The sequence below is a fragment of the Elephantulus edwardii genome, unplaced genomic scaffold, assembly GCF_000299155.1.
Source record: "Elephantulus edwardii isolate Elephantulus edwardi_28Jun2011 unplaced genomic scaffold, EleEdw1.0 scaffold00094, whole genome shotgun sequence".
Taxonomy (NCBI): Eukaryota; Metazoa; Chordata; class Mammalia; order Macroscelidea; family Macroscelididae; genus Elephantulus; species Elephantulus edwardii.
In genome coordinates this window covers 9,583,281-9,607,342 of record NW_006399844.1, presented here as the reverse complement: position 1 = coordinate 9,607,342, position 24,062 = coordinate 9,583,281, and the positions used below count along the sequence as shown (strand labels likewise).

Here is a 24,062-nt window from a genome sequence, read left to right as displayed (position 1 = left end):
AACATATAGACCATGTAGTTGAGGTCAATGAAGGGATCATTGATGGCGACAATATCCACTTTGTTAGAGTGAAAAGCAGCCCTGGTGACCAGGCGCCCAATACGGCCAAATCCATTTACTCCAACCTTCACTATTGTGTCTCAGGGATGCGGCTGAGGCTGCACAAGAAGAGAGGGCAATCTGGATCGACGAGGAGCAGAGAGCCAAAATCTAAAATTTTGAGGATTGTCCTTCATGTTTTACTACAACAATCTAGAGCTTAACAATACAAAAACAAAGGCAATTTCTATAAATGCCTGATTTTTTCCCATCCAAAAAATACTTTTCATATACAGTTGATATAAGCATCAAATGAATAATTCACGATTATGAGGACTATTTCCCATCAGCTTTAGAAATGTTTATTGTTTTATATTAATAATTAACTTATATATAAACAGATTTATATTAACATTATTAATATTATTTCTAAAAGCATATAAATAAGTTAAATTAACTATCTCATGGAGTTACAACATATCCATCACTTTAATATTTAGACTAAAACATGTTAATATTTAGACTAAAAAGTTTTCTATTATCTGGATATGTGTCTTTATTCCTTCAAAGCACTATTATAATATTAATCTTCATATACAGCATTTTCAAAGATTTATTCACAGATAGAGATTGTTGGCTCTGCTTGTGACATTAAAAACTAGAGACAACTTAAATGTCCAGCATCCATGGATACCACATATTGGCTAACAGGCTTCAGATTGTTATGAAGAAGTAAAAACCTAGGGCTAACACACAGGGCCATCTTTAGTTCATTTCTACAACATACCAGTGTCTCCAAGGTGTAATCTTAATGTGAAAAAGGAAGCAGTGGCTGGGCAGGCAAAACTGTTTAAATGCTGAAGAAAGTTTTTAAACAGAAGAAAAAGGGCATCAGAAAGAACCATGGAACTTTGGGAATCAAGAAAAGAAATGGTAAATATTTGACCTACTATAATAGACTATTTTTCCTCTATGTAGATCTTTAAAATACACATATTTGGAAAACTGAGACAGTGGTGGCAGGGGAAGCAATGTGAGGAGCTGGAGGGACATCAAGCCACAATGAAACGGACCACCACAGCACAATTAAACAGTTCACTACTGGTCTTCAATATGAATTGAGGCTCAACATCAAGAAGACAAAGACCCTCGAAAAAACATGGGTGAGTCCTGCCGACCAGCAGCCACCAAGCCTGCATTGCCCAGGTGTCCCATTGCCTGGATTGGGCGATGGGTGCCAGGCCCCACAGCTGGTTCAAGAGGGGACAGTGGGAGCTGTGGCGGTGACATGGAGCTGCAGGAGGTGAAGGACCGGATCCAGGAGAGCATCTCGCTGTCAGTGAAGAAGATTTCCTTGGATAGATCTTGGACAGCAGATCTCCTCAATTCACCACATCCTTTGATTTTTTTGACTACTGCTGCCAAGAACTGTTTTGACCTAGGGCGAGTCTGTTCACTACTCTGAAAGCCCCTTCTCCATTTGTAGAGAGGGAGGGTAGTGTTGCCTACTTCGAGTTGCAGTTGGAACACTTGGTGGATGGGAGGGGGCAATGGTGGTGACACTAGAGTCAGTGGTGCTGTACTTGGTCTTGGTCTCCAGTGAGGAGCAGGTTCCAGACCTTAGGGAGGCTTTGGTGGAGGGGTGTGCCATCTGGCCCCGGAGGATTACCACCCTGACCCTGGAGAGTGCCGCCCAGCCCCCAGGGAGAGCCACCTGGGCCCCAGGGAGAGCCATCAATTTGCTGGGGAGAGCTGCCTGCTGTGTGTAAGGAATTTTATCTAAGCCACATCCCTCCACCTCCTTCTCCAGTACATCTGTAAGTAACATATCCAAAGCCCTTTTCTTTGTAACTCACAAGTGTTTTCTCTTTCCTATAGGTAACATGAACACTGAGTCTTGCTCCAGACCTGAACCCTGAGCCCAGTTCCAAAGACAAAGGGAAATATAATTGTCAGCTAAGGAAGAGAAGGAGGATGGAGCCTCAAGGTTCAGCTAGCCACCCCCACTAGACTCACCTTGGCCAACATTTCTGCAGTCCAGAGGACAAAAAATGTCAGGAAAATATCTTCTAACTGAACAAGTAAGCATGTACCCTCAACTCAGGACCACAAGTAAAGTGTTAAAGTGGGCTCCACTTTCCCTTCATCTCAACGCCCCTGTTCAGCATGAAGAAACCAGAGAGTCTGCATCCCATTCCCAAATGAGAAAGACAATTTCTTTGCATGTGGTTTTTTTGTTTGTTTTTTTTTTTTAAATCACCGTTGGACTATGCTCACCATTACCCTGTCTTTTCTGGTCCCTGCTAGATTTTTCTCATTTCCTTCACCCCTTCCTCCACCCACCAAATTGTGCAGCCCTGTGATTTCATACCTGCCCATCCTCACTCTTCTGCTCCCAACTCTTACCTCCTTGAATCCCCATACATGTTTTTTACAATAATGTAGATACAGAGGTATTTTATAAACACACACTTATTTGAAAGCAGAAGATAATTTGCCTGGTATGGTTTATTTCAATGTATCTAAATAAAACACATATGAGAACTACAACATAAAGGAGAATGGAGGACCTATGCAGTGGTAAGGTGTATTCCATATTAATTTTGAAGTGGTAAAAAAGAACTATGTAGGTAAAAATATTTTTAAAAATAAAACCATAAAAAGCGTAACTCCTCATCTAGCATCATAGATAGGTGCCAAAGACAAGGCTATTATGTAAAATTGGTGTTACATGAGGAAGAGGAAGCAGAAGCCTGTGCTGCAGAGATGGCCTTGATGGCCAGATCATCAGAACTGTTGTGTCCCCAGGAACTGCTGTGGTCTAGATCCCAAGGCCCACCAAATGGGAGTAGGCAATGTCATGCAAGTGTATGTGGGGCTGAGCACTGGACTAGAGGCGCAACTGACAGTTCTGGTGCTCAAACAGAGGTGGTCGCTGGTCAGTCAAGATGGTTGGTGGGAGTTACTAACTTTGCCATGCTCTGCAATGCCAGCCAGTGAAGGGCCTCATGGAAACAAGCAGCATGCTGCTGGTCTTGGTAGACTTAGAATCCAAGATTGAGAATCTGGAGACTAACAGCTGCTCAGAAAAGGGGCTTATGAATTCAGGCTACAGAAAAGAAGGGGGAAGCTGGCTTCTGTTATAGTCCTCAAGTCCTGAACTACCTTTACTGCTTCAGGACATGGTTTTCCTCCTCCAAGGCACATGAATAGAAGTGGGCAGTAGCAGGAATATGGTACCAGTTTCCTGGCTCCCTCCAGCCACTTAAGGGCCATACATGGAAAGGTTCTCTCAAACTGATTAAGTTGCCTCTTCTGAACAATGATGATTCCAGCAGTGAGGACAAGATCAGCAAGAGGCCTACTAGAGAGCTGGCAGTAAGACATGGGTGGCTCTGCAGGCTAGGAATTAAATGTGGGCAGGAAGTGGCAAGAAGCTGTGCTGTAATACTGACGTCATGCAGTTCGAGAACGTGGGGCAATCTCCTCCCATGTGATTAGCTGCCTCTGAAAATCTGCTGGAGGGTCAGCTTTGGGTCAATTCCGACTCGATGGTACACAACAACAGTATATTGTTTACTATTGTTGAAAATGTGAAATGTCAAATAATGAGACAGTGGAGTGAGAATTGTAGAATATCAAAGTCTTTAATAATAAATTTTGCTTGAAAAAAAACTTTTAAAAAAAAAATTCTTCCAAAATCCTGGTAACAAACGGGGAATTAAACTGTTATGAATAATTTAAGAATTTTTTAGTGATATGCCACAAATAGGTCTTATTTGTTTTCTGTGTTAAAGTTAGCAATTATTTTTCCAATACTAAATGTCAAAGACTGTTTAAGAAGCATTTCTTAGCTGAATCTCAACTCTTTTTCGGGTTGGCTGTGTCACTCCCTAATGATGAGGCTACCAGAGTTGCCTCTAAACTAGAGAGCTAGTTCAAATATGTTTGTTCAACACAAAATCTACTTATATGAAACTAAAGTTTCCTTTAATAGGTAACACTCCTGGAGCTGGAGCTAGGTCTCATAACACTGACAAGTAGATTCAGTTAATTAATTTACTAATTTTAAAATTATGTCATGTGACTCAATATAGACTAAAGGAAGATGTACTGGGTTTCAGCACATTTTTAGTCTAGTCAGCTAATTTTAAATTTTTTGAAAGAAAATATTCAGTTACAGGCATACTTCAAAGCAATGAAATTCTTTTTATAGCATAAAAGGTTAGCGAATTTTTTTTTTGTTATTAGGTGCTATTGAGTCAGCTTCAGTTTGCAGGGATTTCACAATCAACAAAGGACTGTCTACACAACACTGGCCTATCCTACACTATTTTCACAAGGGGCTGCTTAAGTCCACTGCTACAGCCACTGTATTATTTCATTTCAAAGGGGTTTTCCTGTTTTGCTGAGCCACTACTACAACAAGCAATTCTGGCTGCACTTCTGAAACAGATTTGTTTGTTCTTTTGGCAGTTCATAGAATCATAATAATAAATAAGCAAACCTCTAGTATCCACTAGTATCTTAAGGGGCGATCTAAAACAATTATTTTCAACTTTTTGGTTCATAAAAGAATAGTTTCGGTATCCCAAGTTTTTGTTTTAAAATTAGTTTCAAACAACTCAATTTCCTACAGAATATAAATTTTGATTTTTTAAAAGAAAACTTTCATATAATTATTTTCTTTTTCAGGCATGAGCATATTTTATTTCTGACTCCATAGAAGCCACATACTCTAGAAGGAGGGGGAAAGCTGAGATTGGAGAGAGATTTCCCACCACCCCCCTTGAAAATTATAGGGAAAAGATAGAATATTGAATTACCAAACTTCTGGATATCAAAGTCCAAAAGTTTTTCTTTTTATTATTTTTTATTTTTTGTGTGTACCGTCAAATCAGATCTGACTGGTAGAAGAGGATATTGTCTCTCCTCCTTCAGCAGAGCATCTGGTGGATTCAAATCACACATCTCTGGGATTGCAGTGCAGCGTCTTGCCACTAGGCCACCAGAGCTCGCCAAAATCCAAAAGTTTTTCATTTTGTTTTTTTTAAAATTTTATTTTATTAATTTTAATGAACTTTTACAGATATTTTGGATTTTCATTCATTCATTGTTGCACTTTTTTCTTTAACCCCCCTCCCCCAATTCGCTCCTCTCCACTAAATATTCTGAGACTTGGAAATCAGTGATTTTAAGCAGCATGTCAAATGCAGCAACAATCATTTACCTCTAAATATTCAAGTGGTGTCCTCTCTCAGATAACATCACTAAAGCCATCAAACACTGAAGTAATTCTTACCAGTCTGTCAGGGGCCAAAGGAAGATGAGCCCAAACTGTTAGGGAAAAAAATCCCCTGATATATTAATATTTTAAATATATCTAAAGAAATAAAAATGTCACAGAAATTTGGTATCTAGAACATAAATTTTAAAATTACATGATACTATAAAATTGTACAAATTGTCAAGTTTTTTGTTGTCAAGAAATTTTTCTCTTTTCTTTCTCTTTTTTTTTTAATTTTATTTTATTATTTTTGTGTGCGTGTACCGTCAAATCAGATCTGACTGGTACTGGAGGAGATTGCCCCTCCTTCCCCGGCAGAGCATCTGGTGGATTTGAACCGTGCACCTCTGGGATTGTAGTTGCAGCTTCTTGCGACTAAGCCACCAGAGCTCTCCTCTCTTTTCTTTCTCTTGAGATTTTTATTCCTATTCTATTTCCCTCACAAAAAAATTATTTTCATTTTATATACTTGTTGGTTTGAGTCCTTCACTGATCACCCTATTTCAATCTATAAATTATGTATGTGTATTTAAATTTCACTTAATTTTTCATTACCATAATGGCCTAAGTATTAAACGTTTGTTTTCAGAATTGAATTATTAAAAGTAGCCTCAGAACAGTGTGTTATAAAGGAAACTTTATCAAAATAAATGTAAATAATAACCAGTGAAAATACACTCTTTAGTGAGAAGTTTGGAGTGACGTTTCATGATACTATCAGTTACCAAATTGCTTTCTTATTTTGATCTTCTGAAAGTTTATGAAACTCTAAGGCTATGTACCCTAGTGAATTATGATGAACGAAAAATAATGCCTGTCTTTTGTCAAATGGGAAAAGGGGATATATTATAGAACTTCCAAAGCAGGTACCTCTCTTGGGCAGACTAATTATAAGAAAGAGTGGTATCCACTTCCTAAACAACATGCCTCTGGAAACTCTATGAACTTTGATAAATGTCAACAGTTGTAGAGGGGCTTCAGGCATTTTGTTCATAGGGTTGCTATGAGTCGTGCGCAATCAACAAGGCGGCATGAAAACTGAAAGTCTGGACATTGAAACTGGCTGATCACCCTCTTCACTTTCTAGATGTAAATATCCCAGTTTGAATACCACTGATCTGGACCATTTTCTCTACTCACAAGGGGAAGTGACAAAATCTATACAGACAAAATATCTGAATTTTGCTTTTGGCTCCACAGTCAACACTCTTGGCACCAGTAGCCAAGAAATTAAAAGACATATTGCAATGGGAAAGTCTGCTGTTAGGGACCTCTCCAAAGTACTGAAGAGCAATGGTGTCTCTCTGGAGACTAAGGTGCATCTGATACAGGCCATGGTCTTTTCAATCATTTGTTATGCATCAGAGAGTTGGACAATGACTAAGGAGGATAGAAGGAGAATTGATGTCTTCAGCTGTGGTGCTGGAGAAGAGTATTGAGGGTACCATGGACCACTAAAAAAACCAAACAGATTCATCCTGGAGAAGGTTAAACCGGGCTGCTCCTTGAAGGCAAGGATTCTGAGTCTTCGTCTGACATACTTTGGTCATGTTGTAAGGAGAGACTGGACGTTGGAGAAGGACATTATTCTTGGGAGGGTGGAGGGCAGGCACAGGAGGGGAAAGCCCTCTAGGAGGTGGATTGATTTGGTGATGGGTAATCGGGATGAGTGTGTCAGAGACAATGAGATTGGCACAGGACAGAACAAGAGTTTAGAGCTGTTGTACATAGGGTCGCTATGAGTCGAAAGCGACTCGATGGCACATACACCACCACCACCACCATTTTAAAATTGGTGTACTAATAATTCACTCATGTCTCAAGTAGAAGACAGTGGAAAACCACAGATTAATTATTCAGTGTTAAGACTAACCCTATACAGGTAAACTAAGTATCATCAACATGTATTCTAAAAGAACTCTGTAAATCAGCAATGTGTGTTTTCTATTTAATAGAAAATACATTTAGCATGCAGGGATTTAAGTAAGCAATTTCTACTCTATATTTAAACCTTTGATGAAACTACATCAAGGAATAGTAAGAAATTTCTAACTTTGACTTTTTTAAACAATTTCTTTATAGTCAACAAGTTATTAGGTGATAATAGTAGTGTGTACCTGATATTATTTTTAAAAGCTTATAAACATAAGGCTAATAAACTTACTGTAAAATCAGAGCCAAAATGACTGGAAAAGCTAGCTCATCTTTTAAAAAGAAAATTCTCCAAATTCCTGGTTTTTAATTTGAAGTTCACTTTGATAAAAGATTAACTGTACTTGTTCTTTTATTCTTAGCATTTTACTTGTGAAAAGCTATTTCCTTCACCACTCCCACTGAATATATATTTGCTAATGATATGATGCTACAAAGTTAAACAAAATTACATGGCTCTGTATTTATTTTCAGTTCTAACTTGGCAACACAATCTCATATAGCTCTCTGAATTGCATTTCCTTCTCCTTCCAAGGAGGAAAAGGCTGCCTCTAATTTTTAAATACTTAATTTGAATATTTGGGCGTCAAATGCCAAAATGGAGCTTGATTTTCAACCTTAGCCCTTACAATCACAATACAAATATATACCTATACTGCTCCTAAAGGTCAGATTTTACATTTGGTTTCAATTTACTAAAGGAAATTTATAGCTCAAGTAGAAACAATATTGTTTGGAGTATTAGTTTACCTTCTTGCTTCTCTTTCAAATTACACAGTACTTAGATTGGAAAGAGAATGAAAGAAAGAAAAAGATTCAGCCAGTTCCTCAATGCATCACACTGTCACGGATCAGATAAGATCAAATGTATTAATATATATTTAAATAACAACAGGACTTTAAAAAACATGAACTAGGGGAAAATCAGAATCTGAATTCTCAGCATTCCTGAAAGAAAATATCCTAAAACAAAATTCTCCACGTATATTCACTTTGGAGGTGCAAAAAAGTACCCATCTGTTCATTTATATATATGTTCTAGTTGAAATTCTGGCTCTCAGGATAAATTAAATTATGCCAGGAAACAGTATCACTTCAGTTTTAAAAATCATGTACACTGCCATATGCTTTCCAAATGTCTTCCTCTCTAAATCTCTCCCTCATCTTGACCTCTCTTCCAAGCTCCAGAACCCTTATTTGTAACTAGCGTCAAATTTAACATTGTCTATCACTTTGCTGGGCTTATTCCAAAGAAAAGGGACCCAACAGAATGTGGAAATTATAGAGCAATATAATTAATATCATACACATAAAATCTTGCCAAAGATAACTAATCAAAAAACCAACCAACCACGAAACAAATTGCTAGAGCAGTACAACAAAGAGCTTCCAGAAATTCAAAGGACTCAGTAGAGGACATATGACAAGGGATATCACTGCTGATGTCAGATGGATCTTGGTTAGAAGCAAAGACTTCCAGAGAGATGTTTACCTGCATATTTGCCTATGAAAACACATTTGATTGTGTGGGTCATAAATTATGGAGAGCAATGTGAATAAGTGGAATTCTAGAAGGCTTAATTATGTTCATGCAGCACATAAATTAAGCAGTCATTCAAACAGAACAAGGGGATATTGGATGGTTTAAAATCAAGAAAGGTGTGTGTCACGGTTGTACTATCTACCACACCTATTCATTCTATGCTGAGTAAATAATCCGAGACACTGGACTACGTGAGAAAGAACAGGGCAGGAGGACTTGAGTAAGACTCATTAGCAACCTGTGATAGGCAGATGATGTAACCTTGCTTACAGAAGATGAAGAGGCCCTGAAGTACTTACTTATGATTAAAGACTATAGATAGCCTGTGGTATGGATTATATTAGAACACATAGAAAACAAAAATCCTCATAGCTGGACCAATAAGTGAAAAAAAAAGAAAAGACTGAAGCTGTCAAAGATTTCATTTTACTTAGATCCACAATCAGTGTCCATGGAAGGTGCAATCAAGAAATCAAATCACATATTACACTGAACAAATCAGCTGTAAAATACATCTTTAAGTGCTAAACAACAACAAAGCACAGTATTTCCAACCATTTCATATGCATGTGAAAGCTGACAGTAAATAAAAAAGACCAAAGAAAAAAATGAACTGTGGTGTTGATGAAGATTATGGAATATGTCATGGGCTGCCAAAAGAAAAAACAAAGCTGTCTTGGAAGAAGGGAAACAAGAATGGTCCTTAGAAGGGAGGATGGTGAAACTTCATCTCACACATTCTGGGCATGTTACTAATAAAGAGCTCTCCCTGGAGAAAGATCTCAGCCTTAGTAAAAGAAAGCACCAATGATAAAGAGGAGACTTTCAATGAAATGCTCTGACAAGAGTAGCCACAACAACAGGCTCCAGCACAGCAGAGATTATGAGGATGGTCCAAGACTGGGCAGTGTTTTGATTTGTGTACATCTTGTGGCTATGAGTTGCACCAAACAATCATCTCTAATGTCCACTTTTCTCCCATCAAAAGAGAAAATACAAACTCTCCTCTGATTAGTCTTTCTCATTATAATTCTTAACTCACTCAGGCTCAAAAATCTGTCCTATCTTTAGTTCCTTCCTTCTCCTGGCATTCTGTTCTACCATCTAAAGATGGTCAGCTGTGTAATTCACTTTGTGTAACTTTTTATTTAACTCATACTTCCTTTTCATCCCATCTCCCTATATAAAGGACTTATCTCAAAGAAACCTTTCTTACAAAAAATAACTGCAAAAACCTCCCTATTCATCCTCTAAGGCTCTTCTCGAATACATCTTGAATAAAGGTAATTTCAAAATTAATAGCATCACATTACCATTATATATCAGGGCATATACATTCTAGCAAGAGGAATAAACAATTACCATGTGAGTGGATAAGCATGATGTTGTTGTTTGCCTTTAAGTCAAGCACAACTCATAACAACCCTATGAACAAAGGGCCTGAAGCCCCTCTACAACTATTGACATTTATCAAAGTTCATAAAGTTTCCGGAGGCTGCTTCCAAACCTGTCATAGTATGTTATTGTTGTTATGTGCTGTTGAGTTGCCTTCAGTATATAGCCACCCTGTGTGCAGCAGCTCTGAATGCTTACCTGTCCTGAACCAGTCTAACCAACTCCGACACACCAACCCCTATTGCCCCAGTTACTATATCAATTAATCTCATCAGGTTCTTCCTCTCTTGCATTATCCATCCATCCTTCTGAGCATGATGTCCTTCTCCAAGGATCGAACTCTCCTGGCCATGGCCCCAAAGTTAAGCGAGGAAGAGCTTCAAAACCCTAGCCTCCAAGGAGAGACCTGGTTTCACCCTCTCCAAGACAGACCTATTTGTTTTTGTGGGTTTTTTCCCTACATATACATTTTTAAAAGACAGTGCGATTGGCACAGGACAGAGTAGAGTTTAGGGCTGTTGTACATAGGGTCGCTATGAGTCGCAAGCGACTCAACGGCACATAAAAACAACAACAACAACATATAGAGATTTTGGATTTCCATTCATTCACTGTTGCACTTTTCTCACTTCCCTGACCACCCCCCCCCCCCAGTTTGCTCTTCTCTTTGAAAAGTAAAAGAAAAATTCCTTCATTGGAGACCTATTTGTTTTCATGGCAGTCCATGGTATGTTCAAGATTCTTCTCCAGCACAATAACGTGAAGGCATCCATTCTTCTTCTGTCATCCTTAGTCACTGTCCAACTCTTCGAAGCTTAACAAATAATTGAGAAGACTATGGCCTGGATCAGGTGCACCTTTGTATCTAGACTGACATCGTTGCTTTTCAGCACTCTGGAAAGGCCCATGAGAGTAGATTTTCCCAATGCAATTAGTCTTTTGATTTCCTGTCTGCTGATGTTAAGAGTGTTGATTGTGGATCCGAGCAAGCTGTAATTGCTAACAACCTCAATCTCTTCTCCAACTAATATGGTGCTGCCATTGGTCCAGTGGTGAGAATCTTTGTCTTCTTGATGTTGAGCTTCAACCCATATTGAAGACTACAGTCTTTGACCTTTTCTTTCTTTTTTTATATTTTAGTCTTTGTAATTGTGTGCTATGTGTCAGAGAGCTGGACAGTGACCAAGGATGACAGAAAGAGAATTGCTGTCTTTGAGCTGTTGTGCTGGAGAAGAATGTTGACTATACCATGGACAGCTTGGAGAACAAACAGGTTTGTCCTGGAGAGGGTGAAACCAGGCTGCTCCTTGGAGGCAAAGATTCTGAAGCTTTGTCTGACATACTGTGGGCATGTAACAAGGAGGGATCAGTCCTTGGGGAGGGACAACATGTTTGGGAGGGTGGAGGGACAGAGCAAGAGAGGAAGACTCTCAATGAGATGGATCAATTCAGTGATTGAGGTAATGGGAGAAGATGTGTTGGAGACAGTGAGGTTGGCACAGGGCTTAGGGCTTTTGTACATAGGGTTGCTATAAGTCACAAACGACTCGAAAGCACATAACAAAAACAAAAGTTTATAAATAATTTGGATTACCATTCATTCATTGTTGCACATTTTCCTCCCTCCCTGGCCCCAAGTTTGCTTTTTTAAAAACGTTCTTTCATTGTTATACAGTACCTCCCTCCTCAGACCACTTTACAGTGCAACTCTTATTCTGGACTCTTGTCATGCCAGTGATACCTAATCATATATTCCTTTTATACAGTTCTCTCCCTCATCTGTTTCAATGCCATGTACATTACCTATGCCCTTTTTTCTTAGTTTCTCCCAATCCCCATAATGGTCCTGTTCTATAACAGTGGCATTATTCAGTATTTGTCTTTTTGTGACTGAGATATTTCACTCAGCATAATGTCCTCCAAGGTCACCCATTTTGTATATTTCATGAATTCTTTGTTTTTCAGTGCTGCATAATATATTACAGCTTCTCTATCCATTCATTTGTTGATGTGCACTTGGGTTGCTTCCAACTCTTTGCTCTTGTGAACAAAGCAGCAATAAACATCAGTGTGTATATATCTGCTTGGGTGGCGGTTATGGTTTCTTTGGGGTATATTCCCAGTAGTGGAATTGCTAGGTCAAATGGTATTTCTATTTGCAACTTTCTGAGAAAGTTCCATACTGCTTTCCATAGTGGTTGCACCATTTTACACTCCCACTAACAGTGAATAAGGGTTCCAGTTTCTCCACAACCTTGCCAACATTTCTTGTTTGCTGTTCTGTTGGTGAAGTGTCTGTTCAAATCCTGTGCCCATTTTGCAACTGCGTTATCTTATGGTGCTCCAAGTATTCTACAAATTCTAGATATAAGTCCCTTTTCATACATGTCATTACCAGATATTTTTTCCCAGTCTGTGGCTTCCCTTTTTACTCTCTTGGGAGAAATTTTTGGATGTGCATAGGAATTTGATTCTTAGAAGTTCATATTCACCTATTTTATCCTCTCCTGGTTGTAGGTTTTTCAGAATGCTTGGAAAACTGTTCAAACTGTAGATTAGTGCATCTAGGGTTCTTTGAAACTTTTCTCTAAGTTTATAGTCCTTGGTTTTAGTTCTAGGTCCTTGACTCACTTTGAGTTGGTTTTTGTGTATGGTGTGAGGTATGGGTCTTGTTTGAGTTTTCTGCAGATGGTTTTCCAATTTTGCCAACACCATTTGTTTAAAAGGCTGTTGTTTCCCCACTTAACTGATTCCATCTCCTTGTCAAAAATCAGTTGGCCATAGGTAGATGGGCTGATTTCTGGGTTCTCAACTCTATTCCATTGATCTTGGTGTCTGTCATTGTATCAGTACCATGCTGTCTTGACCACCACAGTCCTTGACCTTTTGCAGTAAGTGGTTCAAGTCTTGTTCAGTTTCAGCAAGCAAGGTTGTGTCATTTGTATGTCGCAGGTTGTTACTAAGTCTTCCTTCAATTTTGTTGCCACACTCCTCCTCATAAAGCCCTGCCTCTTGAATGATCTGTCTGCATACACGTTGAAAAGGTATGGGGACTGGATGCATCCCTGAAACACTCCTTTCCTGATTTTGAACTGATAAAAAAAATTATAAGCAGGAAGGACTGAATTACTGGGCCAAGTTCAGAAGTTTCGGCTGAACCAGAAAGAAACACAGACAGAACAACTCAAAAGACAAGAATTCATAGACTGCTAAATGGTAGAGAAAAGGCAGGAAGATGGTGAGGTGAGGTGAGGTGAGGTGAGAAATATGGACTTAAGCCAGACTGTGGGATTGTCAATAACATGCTAAGAGATTTAAAAGTAATCTTATTACAACATGAAATCAGCAAAAATATAAGAATCCTTTATCCTTGGTTTTGTTAGATTTGCCATTTATTTTTAAGTCATAATTTTTAAAACAAAAGTACCATATGCATTAAAATAATCATGTATCGTCTAGTAAATAGGATGACTTGTAATCACTCTATTCATTTGTATCTCAGATTAGTAAACAGATCCTGCAGAAATATTATATATGGAGATTATTTTGTATATTTTCATTAGGTCAAATTTATTTATTTGCATTATTAAAATCTGTATCTTTAGTGATTTTTTTGTTGGTTTGCATACAAAGTTGATATACACAGTGTTTCATTCATCTACACTGTTTTACACATTCCTTCATTTACATTGTGTTTCATAAAATTAATTACCATTGATCTATGCCACCATTATCCTGTCCTTTCAGGCCCCCATTCCTAATTCTTTCACCATATCACCCCCACCGATCTCTTGTTATTCTAGTGATTTCTCCCCTTTTTGACCTTTATACACATCTTACTAGTTATCCTTCCATTTTCACAACAATGGTCTTATGCAGTATTTGTCCTTAGGAGACTGAGTTCATTCACTAAGCATAATAATGCTTTCTAGACTCTCTCCTAGTACATGGTATTTTATGAAATCAAAATAGCTGTTCCTTAGTGCTGCATAGTAGAATTCCATTGTGTGCATGTACCATAATTTCTCAATCCATTCATTTATTGATGGACTTTACTGATATATTTTGTCTTCAAGACTGAATAATTACTGAGAGCAGAATGTTTAAAATCTCATTACATTTTTTGATTTATCAGTTTCTCAATATTGGATATTGTAGTTTTCATTTCTAGTCTACTCATTTGATTATTTGTTTTAAAAAGATTATAATTTTCTGGTGCTAATTTCTGATTAATTCACAACACTTTAATTACACTGAAAACACTCCTCCTGAATAACTACTTCAACTTTGGGGCCAATCTAATCTTAAGTGCTATTCAAAACTGGAGTTACTCTACCTATTATGAAGATTAGCTTTTGATAATGGATAAAACTGTGACTATTTTTTTTTGATAGCTTAATTTTATAATTTTCCCATGCTTTTCCTTTTCCTTTTCCATCATCAATTATTTCCACCAAATGAACCTCAATGTTTAGAGAACCAACCCATATGCCATTAACAACAGCAGAATGCTGACTTCTACTTTATACAGTGAATGTTTGTCCATGGGACCAAAGAAGTTAATAGTCATAAGAAAAGGCAACTGGCTATATTACATGCTATCTGGCTACAGTCTACAACTCTGACTATAGCATAAAAGGTAATAGAAGAAAGTTTGATGAATTCACAGAACATTTTCTTCTTCTAGACTGGGGAATAAATAGTTACAGCTTCAAAAAGCCCACCCCTAAGTCAACAGTACCTTAAAAAAGTATATATATAAAGCATGTACGGCAATAAACATGACTAAATAGATTGCAAAATACCTATATATAATACCTATGCCTGACATTTCTGATTATTTTTCTATCTCAGTACCTCATTTGACAGGAAAGGCAATAAAAGTAGGTCAACTGAGATGAAGATCTGTGGCTTGGTCTTCTATTAGAAATGAAATCAGACCTAAACAAGCCAGAGCAAAAGAAAAAGTTCAAATAACAGGCTATCATATGAAATTTGTAAAACATATTACCCTCAAGGATGATAAAAAATATATAATTTTCTCAATCTGCATATTACCATCTAACAATGGCTTGTAAATAGGCTGAGTGTGCTCAGAAGAGAGAAAATAGACTAAAAATTTGTTGTAATGTTTACTATGTTATGAAAATGTTTGTTTTATATATACACATATATAAAATGTATGCAAATGGATAAAAGGCATTTCACACTATAAGTCACAATAATAATTTTTTTAAAAGCCTTTTTATTTGTTTATTCATTGTTGCACATTTTCTTCCAATTTCCTTTTTTTCCTTTCCTAATACACCCAACAATGTATCCCTGTTCCAGATTGTCATACATATAATGCCTAATCACATATTCCTTTCAGACCATTCTTCCTCTCATTTGTTCTACTGCAGTGTTCATTATCTATCCTTTTTTTCCCACTCTCTCCCCAACACCCCACCATGTCTGCCCTGTATTTTAAGAGCAGTGTTATACTGTTTTAGTCCATTTGTGACTGAGATATTTCACTGCACATAATGTTCTCCAGGCTCCCTCATGTTGTGTAATGTTTTACCATTTCATTGTTTTTCAATGCTGTGTAATATTCCATTGTGTGCCTCTGGAAACACTATGAACTTGGAGAAACGATGAAAGTTATACAGTTGTTCAGCTCTTTCATTCATAGGATCACTATGAGTCTTCTAAAACTCGAAAGTCTTCTAAAACAACAACAACAATAAAGGTACCATAGTTTTTCTATCCATTTGTTTACTATTGGGCATTTGGGTTGTTTCCATCTCTTCGTTATTGTGAATAACGCAGCAATAAACATGGGTGTGTGTACATCTGTTTGAGTCACGGCTCTGGTTTCTTTAGTTTCTGGTTCAAATAGTGGAATTGCTGGGTCGAATGATATTTCTATATTTTCATTTCTAACTTTCTGAGAAAGTATCAGATCACCTTTCATCGTGGCCTGTACCATATTACATTCCCATCTGCAGTGAATAAGAGTTTCAATCTCTCCACAACCTCACCAGAATTTGTAGTTTGCTGCCCTGTTGAATTTTGCTATTGTTGCTAGGGTGAGTTGATATCTCATAGTTGTTTTGCTCAAATTAAAGATTGAGAAATAATCAAGGATCTATCAATAAGGTAAGCTTGTTTTCTCTAGGAAGAATACTTTTATTAAGAAAATTACATTGGGGAAAATCTGTCAAGGACTGCTTTAAAGTGTTAAAGAGAAAGGACATTACTTCAGTTAATTAAGAATACTTTGTAAATTATGCATGAAATTATCTAGTAAATATCATCCAAAATTTTACATTACTGTGTATTCATTTTTCACATGCAAGGAACTTATTCATGAAAAAAGGACTTTACCCTTCTACATAGCAGGTTTGGTTCTATGTGTTATAAATACAAATACTGGGTGGGAATAAAAAAACCCAAACAACAAGTTTTCACACCATCATAACATTGAAATACCCTCCTTCATTTCCATAGAGTAGGAACCAATTCATAGCTGACCCTCCACTGAATTTCCAATGCTATAAATCACATAAGAGGAACCTGCTCATCTTTCTCCTGAGGAGCTGTGGGTGGATTCAAACTGCCAGAGGGGTTCAGCTTTTGAGCCAAATGATTCCCTATGGAAATGCTTTTAAAAACTCACTATTACCGAAAAAAGTAAACGTAGGTTCATACCTGAATGGGTACAGCGAAGACAGACAAGACCACCAAGGAGCTGAACTGAGGGACCATGACGAAGCTGGCGCAGTGGATGTGGGGTCTGGCGCTCCTGGGCTCCACCTGGGCCGCCTTGACCATGGGCCCCACCTTGGGCCTGGAGCTACCCTTGACCCGCCGGGAGGTCCTCTGGCCACTGCCCGCCTATTTGCTGGTAACTGTTGGCTGCTTTGCCCTGGGCACCGTGGGTTATCGCGTGGCCACTTTTCATGACTGTGAGGACGCGGCTCTGGAGCTGCAGACTCAGATCCAGGAGGCCCGGGCCGATTTAGCCTGCAGGGGTCTGAGCTTCTAACCTTCTCCCCCATCCCTGCCCAGGCAGCTCTCTCTGAGTCCCCATTAAAGAGCAAGCTTATTTTGTACGTGGTCTGTATGCGTGTGGAATATGGTGATTGGGGATGTGTACTAGCAGTGAAGTGAAAGGTTCCAGCTTCCTGAGGTCACATCAGCCTTTATCTGTGCCTCCTGCTGTCACTCTCCTACTTTGGACTGAAAGAGGCAAAATCCTCTTCTCAAGAGCTCTCAGAATAAAAGTCATTTCACTTTCTTGGTCCTTTTAACCCTGTCAGGAAGTACTCCATACTTACTAATTCTTTAATAAAATCCAATCCCCATGCCTTCTGAGGTCTTTCTAGGTCTTTCCAATGCCTTTTCTTTTTTCCCCAGATAACATTTTCTGAGTCAGCCCTTGTTTCTTACTTGCCAGTGGTTTCTGACTCATGGCGAGCCTATCTGTTGCGCACAGTACCGAGCTGTATGTATGGGTTTTCAAGAAAACGTTGAGAAGCAGATTGCCAGGCCTGTATCCTAAGCCATCTCAGAATGGGTTCAAACCATCAGCCTTTTGGCTGGAAGTCCAACACCTTAACTATTTGCACCACCCTGAAACTTGTTTTCCAACCCTACCAGCCCTAAAATAGCTACTTCACCAGTCTGCTTGTCATGACTGTTCAACAAACCAGGCAGGTTTAAAATCACTGAATAAAGAATGAGCCATGATGGGCAGTGGTGAGAAACAGTTTATTCTAAGGCACATTCTAAAACTATAACCCCAATCTCCAAAATTAAAAAAATAATCTCTCTCAAAAATAAAAGCAACTGATCTCCTGGGTCCCACCTAAAAAAAAAAAAAAAAACAACAACAACAACAAAAAACTCACTATTACCATCGAGTTAGAATCAATTCACAGCTGACCTGCCAGTAGGTTTCTGAGGCTATAAATGGAATAGAAAGAAACTATCCATCTTTGTCCCAGAGAGCCACTGGCGTATTTGAACCACAGAGACATCACCTTTGGGTTGGCAACACAAACTTCCTACAGACTAGGGCACCAGAGCTCTCTAAGAAAATAACAAGGAAGGGGGGAAAAATCATTGTTGAGATAGAGTTGACTAATATTAGCTGGCCCTATGGTGGTTTTCCAAAACTAAATCACATGAGAGGAGACGTCCCATCTTTCTCTGGAGGAGCCATTGGTGGATTCAAACAACTGGAGAGGTAACACTTTCACAACTCCCTACTGGCTAGGCCACCAGAGCTCCCTGCAAAATGCTAGTGGAGCTTTATAGTATTAGATGTTAGGCTAAGTGTTTTACATTCCTGATCTCTACTGAACCTCAAAATCCTAAGAGGTCACTAGGCTGTATATATTTCATCTTATATAAAAATGGGAATTGAGGATTAGAAAATGAAATAATTCGCCTAAGATCAGTCAATCTTAATCTACCCTCCTTTTCTCTCTCTTTCTCCCACATATACACACACAGAGCCACTCAAGAACTAAGCTGAAATACAAGCTCAAAGCAGCAAGATCACAAAGATGTGCTTTTAATTACTGTATTACAGTGTCTTCTAGGGTCTTCTTATCCACAAGAAAACAATTTTCTGCTCAAGAAAATGTCTAAAAGTTACACAAAACTGTGACCTTTGATCATATAATTTCAACTACAGGTAATCTAGATTTCCCTGGCCTTTTTTAACATTTGTTCAGTTGAAAGAGGGTAATTCCTAACAGTTGAACTAAAACTACAGTTGGTTTCATTAGTTTTAGAATAAGCAAATTATATCATCAGCTAATTTTCATAATGTCTTCAAAACTATGGTGAAAGAAAGTAGGAAAGTAGTAGACAAAGGCACATTTTTCAAAAAGAGAAAGAAGGTGTACTGCTCCCTGAATAAGTTGAATTTAGGCTCTAACATGAACAGGTTTTGGCAGAGGGGCATGACTATTCACAGGCCTGATTAGAATGGTTCTGACACAGATTCTAGATACAGATTTGAGATGAAGAGATGGAAAATCCACTCAAATAAGCAGCTAGCTATCACGAATCAACCTTAGCAATGAAAGGGGGCGGATCACTCTCCTATCTCTCCCACTACCAATACACTGCCTGATTCTTAAGAGCAAGAACTGTTTGTGTTTTGCTGACATAATATCCTCATCATCAAATAGTGTGCATGAGACGTGGCAGTTACTCAGTAAATATTTGCCAAATGATTACATGCTTTTGCACAAATTATTTCCACTCACAGGCCTTGAATGCCAATGAACACGGAGGTTTATTAATCAATATATACATATTTAGCTAGAAATAAAAAATCTATACTTCTTTGAGGTAAGATTCCAAAACACATTACATAAAAAGCATCAGAAAAATCATTCCAGGACATCTAGGTTTGCATATATGCCGAATCACAAGGTTTCACAACATCTTACTCACTGCCGTCCCCCAGAAGAAAAACAAAACGAACTTGCACTGTCGAAACTACTGCAATAACCACAACATCCTCTTCAAGGTGGAAATGATTGGTACGTGCGGAGGTATGAAGAGAAATAAACTAGTCTTAACAGAAGCCAGTTTTAACATGCCTGACCATTTCATTGAAAAAGGAGATACACACTCATTAAATAATAACAGCAGCAGTAAAATGTACTTTTGTTTCAAAATTTGAAGAACCAGTAAAATCTGATAACTGGCTTAACCAAACAATCTTTGTGAAGGCAATACATTCATTTTTTAAATAGTGTAACATAGATTTGTCTTCCTTAACTAATTCTGTTCTGTTTATAACTTCTCTTCAAAAAGCAAAAGTAAATTCTTTTTCAATTCATTATTTTAAGTTACATAATTTCAAATTAATAAAGTAATTTTATCACAAGATAATCAGCTCATGAGATTTTGTTAAATACATTCATCAAAGATTAAAATAAAACGAAAAATTAACATATATGTCTCTGATCTTCAAAGAATTTTAAAAACTTTTAAAATGGCTTCTAACTATTATTGGAAGAAAGTATAGTTTCTAAAGAGTTAGAAACTCTTTGTGGTTACTTGTCATAGACAAACAAGAAACCTGGTCGAAACTATAAAGGAGTCAGAAAACTCTAAAACATATCAAGTCCTCAAATTTAGGACTAAATTTAGGTACACAGACCCGTAATACAAAGTTAAAGATTTAAATAAAGGTACACTGAGAGAAATGTTATAAGGTACTTTATAATGTGACTAATGGCCAATAAAAAGGTACAGAGGAGCTAAGGAATAATTTCACCATGGGCTGATTCTGAAAGAAAAAGTTTATATAGCTGCCATTTCCATGGGTTAATCTGTGAATTCTATTCACTTTACGTAGAATAGATTAAGCCTATTAAAAACAAAAATTAGTGACTAATCAAAGGCTATCAGAGGTGTTTAAAAGAATAGCTGTTTTCATAGCATTTAGAAAGAAAAGGTAACCAATACAAGCTTCCTTTAACAACTCTTTAAAATAACATTCCATAATAGCTACAAAGATTAAAATAGAAAATTAAAACATGTCTTTATATAAAATAAAGAGAACCTGTGATCATTACATTAACCAAACTGTCCAATTAAACCAACTGTAGCTTATATAGTATGTTGTAATGTGATCTAAACAATGTTTTTGCTGGAAAATCTCATATGAATCTTATCATGAAGAAAGAAATAAAATCCAGAATATAAGATGTTCCTTAAGACTCTTCAAGAGATAACTAGAAAGAAAAGGAAGAGTTGATAGGATTGTTCTAGAAAGGGAAAACTAAAGAGACACAAGGGACACTAAATGACACTCCGGGACAGGAGGAAAAGAGCTATAAAGAATATTTTTGCATAATGGGGGAAATTTAAGTTATAAAAAATATGTTGTTCTTGTTATGTGCCTTTGAATTGACTATGACTCATAGTGACTCTATAAACAACTGATCTGAATCTATACAAATCCTCACTACCTTTGTAATGCTTCAACAAATGCACTGTCAGTCACTATGTCAACTGATCTTATTTAAGGTTTTCATCTTTTCTGTTGACTGGCTTCCCCATGATGTCTTTTTCCAAGGACTTGCCCCTCCTCTCAACATGCCCTAGTATGTGAAATCAAGTCTCACCAATCTTGCCTCTAAAGAATAATCTCATTCTATTTCTCCAAGAAAGACTTGTTCTTTTGGCAATCGATAGATAGTATATTCCATTTTCTTCTCCAATACCACAATTCAAAGATAATGATTCTTCTGTCATTCTTACTGTCTTTCAGATGCACAGAAAGCAACTGAAAACACCATGGCTTTTATCAGATGAACCTTAGTCTTTAAAATGACATCACTGTATTTGGAGAGGTCCTTGACAGCAAACTTGTTCAAGATTTTCTTTTTATTTTTTTTAAATTGATATTTTAATGAAAGTTTATAGAGAACTTGGATTTCCATTCACTCATTGTTGCACATATTCTTCCCTGTCCAGCCTCTCCCAACCCTGTTTGCTTTTTTCTTTGGGAAAAAAATTCTTTCATTGTTATACAGTCCGTTCTTCCTCGCCCTCCCCCCTCCCTGCCCCAGCCCAGCCCACTTTACTATGTGGCCCTTATTCTGGACTCTTGTCATGCCAATAATACTTAATCATATTTTTTTATACAGATCTCTCCCTTGTCTGTTTCAATGCTATGTACATTATTTAGCCCCTCTTTTCTTAGTTTCCCCCAAACCTCCATATCAGTCCTGTTTTATAACAGTGGCATTATGCAGTATTTGCTTTTTGTGACTGAGATATTTCACTCAGCATAATGTCCTCCATGGTCACCTAGTGTGTGAATATACCACAGCTTCTCGATCCATTTGTTTGTTGATGGGCACTTGGGTTGTTTTCAACTCTTTGCTATTGTGAACAAAGCAGCAATAAACATGGATGTGCATATATCTGTTTGGGTGACAATTATGGTTTCTTGAGGGTATATTCCCAGTAGAGGAATTGCTGGGTCAAATGGTATTTCTATTTCCAACTTTTTGAGAAAGCGCCATACTGCTTTCCATAGTGGTTGCACCATCTTTTGATTTCTTGACTGCTGCTACCACAGGTGTTGATTGTGTACCCAAGTAAAATGAAATAGTTGATAATTTCAGTATTTTCTCCTTGGATGACAATTGTTGCCTATTGGTCTACTGGTGAGGATTTTGTTTTCTTGATGTTGAGATATAATCCGTATGGAATGCTGTCGTCTCTGATCATCTTCAGTTAAGTGTTTAAAGTCTTCTTCACTTTCTGTAAACAAAGTTGTGTCATCTGCATAACACAAACTGTCAATAAGTCTTTCTCCAATCTTAAAGCTTCTTCATACAGTCCAGCTTCTAAAATGATTTGGTGAGTATACAGATTGATAGGTATAGAGAAAGGATACAACCTTGCTACATACTTTTCCTGATTTTAAACCATGCAGCCTTCCTTTGTTCTGTTCAGACAACTGCTCCCTGGTCTCGGAATAGGTTTCACATGAACATAATTAAGTGTACTGAGATTCCCATTCTTCTAAATCTTATGCAGTAAAATAATATTGAATTACGACTTATTTACTAGTTATAATAATGTTTGTGGAGAATATTCCCAGACTTAGGAATTGCATATTGAATTACTTACAAGCACAGTGTCATAATATATGTAAACGACTTTTATTTTAGATGTTTGACAAAAGATTGTGTTTGGAGAGAGAGAAAATAGGGGTGTAAGAGAGAAATGTGGTAATATCTGGCAAATTTAAATGAGGGATATTTTTGAGTTTTTCAACTTTACTATGAGTTCTAAATTTTTAAGATTAATTTTAAATTAGAATTTATCTATACAACTCAGGATATATAAGAAAATTAACCATAGGAAAAACATAGCAAATCTAGTGCTGCACATACCTTCTACATCATACCAATGTGCTCCATTGGTGATCCCATCTTTGAAGGTCTCATCTTCATCTCCTGGACAATGAGGTGCACCAGTTTTCATTATGGGATGGTTTGAAGCATATGCTTTTGCCAAATATTTAAAGACTTCATCATCTGAGGTTTTGCTATAGATCCCAGTGACCTTATGTTCCGGAGAATCATCAAAAGGATAGCTTGCTACAACTGAGCCACCATGTAGATTTCCAGAAAGTATAAACCTTTGAAAACAACCAAATCATATATCAATAAAAAAAGGCACTGAAATAAAATGTATTTAAATATTTCACATCATCTTTCATTAATGAACTCAGATTAATTCACAAACTTTTCTTGGAGACCTAGAAGATAACTCTATTATTGTACGTAAAAAGGAGTAATCTAGTGATGGGTAAGGAGTTGTGCTGCCAATCCAAAAGCAAGAGGTTCGAACTACCAGCTACACTGTGGGAGACAGATGGGTAATCTCCTCCCATATGATTTACAGTCTCTGAGTCAGTTTCAACTTGCTGGCATAAATGAATGAGTAAATGATTATAAACAGACTACCAGCACTCTCAAGATACCCTTAAGTAACTTTAAAGAATTTTCCCAGTGTTTAAAAAGCAACTGAATAATTCTCTGCAAGTCAATGTTTCAGGAGATATTTATACATGGAATTCAAATTCATGTATTCATCAACATTCAAAACCTGAGCCACAAAAATGACAATTTCATATGGTTCAGCCTAATAGGTACATTTCATAATGTTTCAATTTTGTGAAAAGCATGACTGATACAAATGAATATTCACTGAACACATGAGTTAGGTTAATAATTTCTGGTTTTTTACATTTACTATCCAAAGAGAATTTTCAAGATAGGAAGTCTAGTTTTAAAACGGGATGTGGCAAAAAAAAAAAAAAAAAAAAAA

The 24,062-nt window shown here is 37.3% G+C and overlaps 2 protein-coding genes across 2 annotated transcripts in view; one reads left to right on the top strand and one right to left on the bottom strand.

Moving 5' to 3' along the window:
- The window catches only part of CPD (carboxypeptidase D), a 98,510-nt gene that overhangs the window by 64,556 nt on the left and 9,892 nt on the right, over positions 1-24,062 (bottom strand). The window contains exon 2 of the mRNA XM_006890993.1: positions 23,123-23,370. Coding sequence (XP_006891055.1) covers positions 23,123-23,370 — 248 coding nt within the window. The remainder of the gene's footprint in view (positions 1-23,122; positions 23,371-24,062) is intronic.
- Positions 16,945-17,226, top strand: LOC102865538 (dolichol-phosphate mannosyltransferase subunit 3-like). The gene has a single exon (XM_006891042.1). It carries the CDS (start codon positions 16,945-16,947, stop codon positions 17,224-17,226), a length of 282 nt encoding a protein of 93 aa, XP_006891104.1.